The sequence below is a fragment of the Euleptes europaea genome, chromosome 1 (assembly GCF_029931775.1).
Source record: "Euleptes europaea isolate rEulEur1 chromosome 1, rEulEur1.hap1, whole genome shotgun sequence".
Taxonomy (NCBI): domain Eukaryota; kingdom Metazoa; phylum Chordata; class Lepidosauria; order Squamata; family Sphaerodactylidae; genus Euleptes; species Euleptes europaea.
The window spans coordinates 25584525-25594474 of NC_079312.1; the positions used below are offsets into that span (position 1 = coordinate 25584525).

Here is a 9950-nt window from a genome sequence, read left to right on the forward strand (position 1 = left end):
CCCCTTCTCTAATTTTCTATTTCTGTTCCCAAAACGATTTCCTTTCCACATATCTGAGGAGGTGAGCTCCTGAAAGCTCTTCCTGAAATCAGCGTTAGTCTTTATGGTGCCACTGGACTTTTGCTTTATTTTACCTGCAGATCAAACTGCTGTTAAGCATAGGAGCAGGCTAGGGTCACAGTGGCCATGTATTTTTTTTCCTGGTCAGTTGGCCTTGGCACCCTTAAGAGCAACCAGTGCTGGATTTAGATGAGAGGCCCTAGGCTATTCCACTTGTGAGGCCTCTCCCAACCCCCACCCTCATGTCTAGAGGAAGGAGGAAGAATGTTTTAAACACAATTCAGTGGTTCTTGTAGGTTATCCGGGCTGTGTGACCATGGTCTTGGTATTTTCTTTCCTGACGTTTCGCCCGCAGCTGTGGCCGGCATCTTCAGAGGAGTAACACTGAAGGACAGGGTCTCTCAGTGTCAAGGGTGTAGGAAGAGTAATATATTCAGTGGAGCCGAGGATGATGACGGGTGTTTAAAATTCCCCAATTCACAATTCCTCCTCTAAAGGATATAGGATGTTATTGTTAAATACCTTAGTGATTGGGATAAATAAAACAACAACCATCTGTTGAAAAAATCAACGCTGCGAAAAAGTTTTGCACTAACCAAACTTTGTAAACCTTTTGTGGAATAAGCAGGAATGTTTAGGAAAATGAAATTGTGAGTTAACTTATATTCTTTAAAATACATATATTATGTTAAGATACAAGGATATTATACACCTTGGCAGGAGGCCCCCTAGATTTTGAGGCCCTAGGCTTCAGCCTGCCAAGCCTATATGTCAGTGGTTCCCAACCTTTTTTTGACCAGGGACCACTAGGACTTTTTTGTTCGGTGCAGGGATCCCAAGGTTCAAAATAAAAATTCTGAGAATTTGAAAATAAACTTTAATCATAACTGTTAGTTAAACATTAAACTTAGAATAATATTTGAATTTATATTTTTATAATAGAGAACTTTTAACTGAAAATATTAATTTATTATGGGTTTATAACTTTGTTTCACGGACCTTAATTTAGTTCTCGCGGACCCCCGGTTGGGAACCAGTGCTATAGGTAAATCTGGCACTGAGAGCAACAGTCTCATAGCCCGATTCCCTCCTCCGTTCAAAACCCTTTCTGTTTTGGTGTCTCTCCACGCCTCCTTTCTATCTCAAGCTGCAGCTGGCCCTGGCAGGACTCCAGCAGGGGACAGTTCCTGGTTTGTTGTTGCTGCTGCTGCTGGAGGCTGCGATGGCGGCTGCTAACCCTGCCCAAGCGCTGGAGGACGAGCTCTTCTGCTCCATATGCCTGGATTACTTCACCGAGCCGGTGATCCTGAACTGCGAGCACAACTTTTGCAGGGCGTGCATCACCCGGACGTGGGAAGGCCTGGGCGACAGCTTCCCCTGCCCGCAGTGCAGGAAGCGGTCTCGCAAAGGGAAGCTCAGGCCCAACACCCAGCTGGGGAGAGTGGCAGAGAGGGCCAAGGAACTGGCCGTGGCCACGGGCCCCGCTCCTCCGCCGGCGTCGAGGCCTAGCAGCAAGCCAGAGGCCAGCGCCAGAGAAGTGTGCAAGAAGCATCTGGAGGCACTGAAGTTATTCTGCCTGGACGATCAGGCCTTGATCTGTGTAGTCTGTGACAGATCTCAGGAGCACAGAGCTCACACGGTCCTGCCTGTAGAGGAGGCGGCCCAGGAATGCAAGGTGCAGAGCATGTGTGTGTGTTTGTATGGTTTGTGTAAGTTCAGTGGCACGCAACATATGTGCTATTTTTAAAGGTGCAGTCCTAGTTATTTATTCCTGCTAAATCACTGCCTCCGGAGGTTGGGGGGATTTTGGAGATGCCTTACTAGTAAGGCTGCCAGCAACAGGTTTGGAAATACCTAAAGATTTTGGGGGTGGAGCCTGAGGAGGGCAGGGTTTGGGGACTTCAGTGCCATAGAGTCCAATTGCCAAAACAGCCTTTTTCTCCTGGGGAACTGATCTCTGTCGGCTGGAGATCAGTTGTAATAGCAGGAGATCTGTTAGTAAAGCCCTGATCCAGTGGTGCATGTATGCACAAGTGCCCTTTTGAAAAAAACTGAACAAAATCCTGCCAGCCCCCTTATTAGCAGAGGAAGGAGGGAACCTCCCAAACATCTAATCACTGGCAGTTTTCACTTTAAAAAAAGGTCTTTGCACTAACAAGCCATATTTTAATCAGAGAGGGGAAACCACACATGCAGCACCGGGTGTATATACAGAAGCTTTGTTCCATGTGCAATTGTTGTTGGTCTCTCTACACATTAACCCTACACATTAATTTTTCATCCTACGCTATTTTTAATTAGCTCCTGACATCTATAGGTACACCTTTTTTAAAAATTTACAAAACTTTTCTAATTCTCAGATTTATTTTTGTATCTGCTTTCCCCCGTTTCTTTTAAACGTTACACAAGCCTGTTATTTATTTGGATGTGTGACTTCTACAAAGAAACTCTTCCTCTGTTCGTGATGTCTGAACTGAGGCAATCATTTTAACGCCAGAAATTCACATTCTGCTCAGCTCTGTAACATTAGGTCATAATGTTTGTTTGTTTTAGCGTGCAAAACCTGTTGAGACTGAGAATAGAGGAGACGGGAGTATAATATTTCTGTCATTTTTCTTCTACAAGTTACATCCACACAACCTGTCACTCTCCCCGTTTTCCCCAGTGAGGTTTCCAATGGGCATTTGTATGATGAATGTACTGGAACATTGTTTAATGAAATGTAGTGGTGGTTTGAGAGTCAGTCTCAGATCTGGGAGGTTTGCGTTCATCTCCACACTCCGCCCTGAAATTCTCTGGGTGCCCTTGGGGCTGTCACTCTCCCTACCTCGCAGGGTTGTTGTGAGGATAAAGTTTGGAGGAGAGCCTATGAAGTGTGGCCCGAGTTCCTTGGAGGAACAGTGATAGACAGACAGACAGACAGACAGATGCCTATGTAAGAATTCTGTGGCTGAAGAGAGGAATGGAACCAGGAATGACCCACTCACTCCCTTGATCGTAAATTTCCTCTCTTTGTCTTGGCAGGCCCAGCTTCTGCACCACTTGATGGTACTCAAAAATGAGAAGGACAACAGGGAGTTACTTTCACGAAACAAAGGGAAGAGACTGGAGATGCTGTTAGTAAGTGTCCCCCCCCATTTCCAGGGTTTCCAGCATCAAGGAGTCTTTCTCAAGAGTACAGGCATGCCTTATTTTATTGCGCTTCACTTTATTGCCCCTCGCAGGTATTGCTTTTGAGCAAGTCTATCGGCTCCGTTTTTCCAACAGCATGTGTTTACTTCATGTCTCTGTGTCACATTTTGGTAATTCTTGCAATATTACAAACTTTTTCTACAGTATAGTGTAAACATAACTTTTATATGCACCGGGAAACAAAAAATAATAATTAGTGCGACACATTTTATTGCGGTATTCACTTTATCAGGATGGTCTGAAATTGAACCTGCAATATCTCCGAGGTATGCTTGGAGCTATCTGTAATCCTTTAAATGGAGATGCCTGGGATTTGACCTGGTATTTCTGCAGCTGCTCTACCACTGTACAGCCTTTCCCTTTAGAAAAGTTAGGCCTGCCCAGGAACTGTGGGAAGCTGTCAGTTGAGAGATTAGGAGTGGCTTCACACTGTTTCCTGCTGTTCTTTGCAATGCTTCTTGGCCCAGAATAATACAACTGGAGAGCGGCACAAGGCTAGTTAAGTAGCTATTAGTCCAGCCTCCTGCAGTGAATCATAACCATCTGTCCATCTGCTACATTAAACCATTGGTTTTCAGCCTGTGTTTTTAGGAACCTTGAGGTTCTTCAGAAACTTCTCAAGGTTACTTAACAAGGAGCTTGGCAATGTCTAGGGTTGCCAGGTCCCTCTTCGCCAGCTGTGGGAGGTTTTTGGGGCAGAGCCTGAGGAGGGCAGGGTTTGGGGAAGGGAGGGACTTCAATGCCATAGAGTCCAATGGCCAAAGCAGCCATTTTCTCCAGGTGATCTGATCTCTGTCGGCTGGTGATCAGTTGTAATAGCGGGAGGTCTCCAGCTATTACCTGGAGGTTGGTAACCCTAGCATTACAGGTTCTTTTGCAGACAAACTGATGTGGAAAAGTGTTGCTGAGGGTAGTGAGCTTGTGCCATTCAGGCTTACTGTGGGGAAAAGGTAGGGTTACCAGCCTCCAGGTAATAGCAGAAGATCTCCTGCTATTACAACTGATCTCCAGCTGATAGAGATCAGTTCACCTGGAGAAAATGGCCGCTTTGGCAATTGGACTGTTTGGCATTGAAGTCCCTCCTCTCCCCAAACCCCACTCTCAGGCTCCATCCCCAAAATCTCCCGCTGATGGCAAAGAGGAACATGGCAACCCTAGGAAAAGGTGGCAGGGAAGGAAATGGGGAAGAACCTGCAAGCTGGCTAGAGGCACCACTACAACATCTTTGTTCTCCTGTTCTACATGCCTGGGCATGCCCACAGGTGTGAGCCAAACATCTCTTGTCCTTTGGTTTTTAGCCTGAGCAGCGCAGCCTCGAGCTGGCAGGCAGATGAGTCAGGAGAGCCTTGCTGTGTACTCAGGAAACTTATCCTTCCCTCTTTCTCTTGTTTATTTCTCTTGCATTTTCCCCCTTTGATCCTAAACTGCTTTGAATTAATTTGTATGTTCTTTTAGATGCATTTTTAGCGTGCAAATGTTTTCATGTTCTGAATAAATAAATAAATCTGCTTGGTAAACCAGGGGAATGTTAATACATTGCATTGGGGTAGGGTGGGCATAAGGACACAGTTTTCCAATTTGTCCCCCTACAGGGCCGTGCAGAAGCTGAGAGAGAGCGAACGGCCCGTATGTTCCAGAAGCTGCAGAAGATCCTGCAGGAAAGGGAGAACCACATGCTCTGGGGGCTGGCCAAAGTGACCAGTGAACTGACAAAAATGCAGCAGGAGAACGACAGCAGAGTCCAGCAGGGGGCGCCACTCCTAAGAGGGCTGATAGCAGACCTGGAGCAGAAGTGTCAGCAGCCGGATACGGAACTTCTTAAGGTGAGACCCAGCTAGGGTTGCCAATCTCCAGGTAGTAGCTGGAGATCTCCCACTATTACAACTGATCTCCAGCCGATAGAGATCAGTTCACCTGGAGAAAATTTGGCAATTGGACTCTGTGGCATTAAAGTCCCTCCCCCAACCCTGCACTCCTCAGGCTCCACTCCCAAAAATCTCCAGGTGTGTTTCCCAACCTGAAGCTGGCAACCCTAACTGTATGGCATTGTACCCCATTGAGGTCCCTCCCCTCACCAAACCCCACTCTCCTCAGGCTCCACCCCCAAAATCTCCAGGCATTTCCGGAGCTGGCAACCCTACTAGAAAGAGAGTTTAGAACATTAAAATGAACTTCCCTAAAGGCAGCTTGAGTTGGCCCAAAAATCTCCGGTTCCTTCCCTACCTGGAGCTGGCTGCCCTAGACTCAGCCAGGGAGAAATTGACAAGTCATGGAGGCGCTTAATGAGGTAGCTCCTAGCTATTAAAGCAAGAAGGTATCCGGGAATTCAGGTGGTCTCACCATTGGAAAGTTGACCATGGCTATAGTTCCAGTATTGTGAAAGGGCTTGCCTTCAGTCCCAATAAGGATTGCCAGTCTCCAGGTGTGTGTGTAAAGTGCCGTCAAGTCGCAGCCGACTCATGGCGACCCCTTTTGGGGTTTTCATGGCAAGAGACTAACAGGTGGTTTGCCAGTGCCTTCCTCTGCACAGCAACCTGGTATTCCTTGGTGGTCTCCCATCCAAATACTAACCAGGGCTGACCCTGCTTAGCTTCTGAGATATGATGAGATCAGGCTAGCCTGGGCCATCCAGGTCAGGGCAGTCTCCAGGTGGGGCCTGGAAATCTCCCAGAATTACAACTACAATGATCGGTTCCACTGGGAGAAATGGATGCTTTGGAGAGGGGATTCTATGTCATTGTATCCCACTGAGGACCCTTCCCTGGCTCTACCCACAAATCTCCAGGAGTTTGCCAATCCGAAGCTGGCAACCCTAGTCCCAATTGAAAAGCACTGCTCGCTCCTGTTTGGATAACAGGATGGGGAACTCCAACAAGTCTTCTTCTCAGAATTGCCCTCATTGGACTGATCGCTGCCCTGATTTCCAAAACAGCAGTATGGGGCTGCCAGCTTTTTAAAAGACCTGGTAAAAACGCTAACCAGGGGTCTCTCACATCCTGTTTACTTTGACACATTAATTAATTAAATAATGGAAACATTTATATATCACTTCACGTGGCCTCATAAAGTAGCCCAAGATGGCGGAGGTTCTGTTGCACACAACCAGAAGGGATGTGGGGGTGGGGTGCCGAGGAGATGTCAGTGCCTTCCTCCACGATGCCCTGTGGTACCAACAGTGCAAAATCTCGTGGAAGGAAATCACACAACTCACCTCTCCGGCACAATCTGAATAAGAAGCCCAGCTTACACATTACCGTCTCTATACCTAGTGGCTGCTGCTACAAGACTGCTCAGTGTGGAAGAATTTGGAAGGACTGAATACTGGTTGTGTGAGAACATCTGGCTTCCTTCCATTTGAATTCCACTTTCTCACTGTAGTTCTCCCCCTTTTCTCTTTTTAGGACGCCGGAAGCCTCTTGAGCAGGTAAGAAACTGGTTTGTTTGTTTGTTTGTTTTATTTTTCTATGTTAAAAGAGAGGCTTGTGGGGCGATTAAAATCCATATAGACAATTCCACACCCAGATACTTCCCTCTTGGTCTTAAGGCCCTTTGGTGTCACTGTCCTGCAGTCTTCCTTCTCTGATTTATTCCTTTCCTTCCAAGAGCACACAGTGTCTATCCTGAGGCACTGCATGAGTATTTTTTTCTCAGCTTCTTTTTCTCACTGTTTCCCCTTTTCCATACTTTGTTCTCTGCCTCATAGGATTCTGCCTGTTCCACATTTCCCCCTCATGACCTGTTTATTGGTCAGTTGCTCTGGTTTTGGATCCTTTGAGACCTTCTTCTACTCCATTTTCCTTTCTCCTTCTTGCCTACAGAATCCACTTTTTTTCTTAGGGCCTGTGTGAAATTTTTATCTTTCTTCCGTGTTCTGTGTTCCTTCTCAGCTGTCCACTTTCTGGGGAGTGCAGATAGGTCCTAACTGTACGATCAGAGGTACAGACTCTCTGTATGGCTAACTGGGGTTATGTGATAGGCTGTTAAGCTCCCATTACGTAGCTCAAAGTTGTCTGTCTGACTTCAGAGTTTCTGGCAGGCAAAATACTTAGCTACCATATTGCCCTTTCCCCTGTAGGTGTAAAAATTGGACCTTTCCCAAATGGGTGCCAGTGTCTACCACTGAACTGGAAGAGAGAATTTCCTATTTCTCCCGGAAGAAGGCAGCTCTATGGGAGGACATGACTGAGACAAGGGGTACGTATCAGTGACATTGCTGTGGGCTGGCTGTTTGAGGTTCCTTGCTGGATCAGAGCAGTGGTCTATTAATTCTAGCATCCTTTTTCACAAAGTGGGCAACCAGTTGCCCTGAAGGGGCAGCAAACAGGGAATATAGAGGCCCCTGATGCTGCCTCCTAGCTAGAGTTGCTTCTAGTCTTCCACTATGGCAGGATACCTCCCCCCAGCAACCCTCTTTTCCTGCTGCTTGGCCATCATTTTCTGGTGATTCCTGGAGAGGACTGACCTTACTTCTGGGTTTCCCCCAGAAGTGAGATCATGCCAGTGTAGACCCTACCATGGTGCCCAGCAACACTTTGTTTGATGCCTGCCCATTATTTTAGAAAGTGGTCAGGGCCAGGTGGGACTTTTGCCTGGCAAGGCTTATGATTGGGCATTGGAGACCTGATTGGCTGTGCAGATTTTTTAAAAGTAGGTTTGGCATAGGGATCTTCACTGCTTGACAGAAGGCAAGCTGTGTGTATGCAAGAAAATATTTTTAAACCATATATTCATTTTAAAACGCATCCTGTTAATGAGAGCTTACACCTCAAATTTTGAAGTGTTACTATTAGAGTTATGCATTCCCTCACTTCGAGGGACCTGTTTTATCACAATTTGAAAACGCGGGGAAACGCAGGGGGAGAGCAAGGCAACCTCTGATGGTGGGAAACAGCATGCATAATCTAAACAAAGATTTGAAGCCATCAGAGGGGTGACAGCAAGTGAAACGGCCATGCATAAAAGACCTTTGGTTCTTGTAGGTTATCCGGGCTGTATGACTGTGGTCTTGGTATTTTCTTTCCTGACGTTTCGCCAGCAGCTGTGGCAGGCATCTTCAGAGGAGTAACACTGAAGGACAGTGTCTCTCAGTGTCAAAGTGTGGTGGAAGAGTAATTTATATAGTCAGAAGGGGGTTGGGTTTGAGCTGAGTCATTGTCTTGCAAAAGTATCAAAAGTAATGTGCTAATCATTGTCCTGTAAGTATCAAGGTAATGTGCTAATTAGGGTGTGGTATGTTAATCTGAAGATGCCTGCCACAGCTGCTGGCGAAACGTCAGGAAAGAAAATACCAAGACCACGGTCACACAGCCCGGATAACCTACCAGAACCTATGAACTCTGACCGTGAAACAATATTTATAAAAGACCTTTGTTTGAAGAAACATCTTTCCAGTCTGTCTTTGTCACCACTGTGCAGTGTTTTTGACCCACACTCTGGGACCAGGTTCAGAATTAGATATCTAGATCTGTGTATCTACAGAACCCTTAATGGCCCATAACCCGGCTCTCTGTCTTTATTCCAGAGATCTTGACCTTGGATCCCGATTCGGCTCATCCCAGCCTTGCCATTTCAACTGACCGGAAGACTGTGAGCCGCAGGGGTGCTTGTCCAGCTTTCTGCAATGATTCTAGAAGGTTCTACCCCTCCTTCTGTGTGCTGGGCTCTGAAGGCTTCACGTGTGGCCGCCACCACTGGCTGGTGGACGTCAAAGGCCGCTGTGGCTGGGCCCTGGGTGTAGCTCAAGAATCTGTAGACAGGAAGAAGCCAATGGTACTTCGTCCGGAATGTGGAGTTTGGGCTGTTGAGCTGGGCCCGTACCAGCTCCTTCCTTCAGCGCCAATCCCCGAGACAGAGAGGGACGCTCTAACCCGCAGGCTTCTGGTCACCTTGGACTATGAAGCGGGATGGGTGATGTTCTCTGACTTTCCTCACCCAGAACCTCTATTCACTTTCAGGACCCGCTTCACGGAGAAGCTTTACCCTTTCTTCTGGCTGTGGTCCCCTGAGGCATCTATTATGCTGTGTCCTTGAGATACGAGGTCATAATCTGGCTCTTCCTTCTGAGCTGGGGGTTGTTCAGTGATTAGAGATGGCACTCTGTGCTTGATGATAAGCATTTTTGTCATTAATATATCTACAAGTTGTGGGCCTCAGCTAGATAATTCACAGACCCTGGGTCTGATCCCTGGTAAATAAAATGTGAGGTCTAAGGTAAGTGGGATGATAGGAGATCTGTTCATTCTACCATTAAAAGGAACCCTAACAGACAATTTGAATTGGGGAAAGGGATGACCCCTCTCTAGGGTTGCCAACCTCCAGGTACTAGCTGGAGATTTCCTGTTATTACAACTTATTCCTCCCTCTGGTGGCAAAGAGGGACCTGGCAACCCTCCCCCCCCCCATATCTTTTATATTTGTAGTTAGCTCCCACACAGAAACATGTACACGCACACTGCTATTATCCCAAGGTGGGGGAAGAGACAGTTTCATTATGGGAACTTATATTTTCCCTCCTGAGGGAAGAGAGGGTTTTCTATTGAGGAACAATTTGTAAGGAGAAGGGTCGAGCCAATCCAACCCAACACCATGGCTGCTTTTGACCATTAAAGTAAAAGTCAGAGGGTCCGATCAAGAATCCCCACCATAAGATGTCATTTGGCCTTTAGATACATCAGGGTGTTGTTGTATAACTTTTGTGC

The 9950-nt window shown here is 46.8% G+C and overlaps 1 protein-coding gene across 1 annotated transcript; it reads left to right on the forward strand.

Moving 5' to 3' along the window:
* The first annotated feature begins 1282 nt into the window (after positions 1–1282).
* On the forward strand, positions 1283–9282 carry LOC130473932 (E3 ubiquitin-protein ligase TRIM39-like). Its single transcript, XM_056845582.1, has 5 exons — positions 1283–1735; positions 3085–3180; positions 6654–6676; positions 7328–7446; positions 8774–9282. The coding sequence occupies exons 1-5, from the start codon at positions 1283–1285 to the stop codon at positions 9280–9282; spliced, it is 1200 nt and encodes a 399-aa protein (XP_056701560.1).
* Positions 9283–9950: the final 668 nt, after the last annotated feature.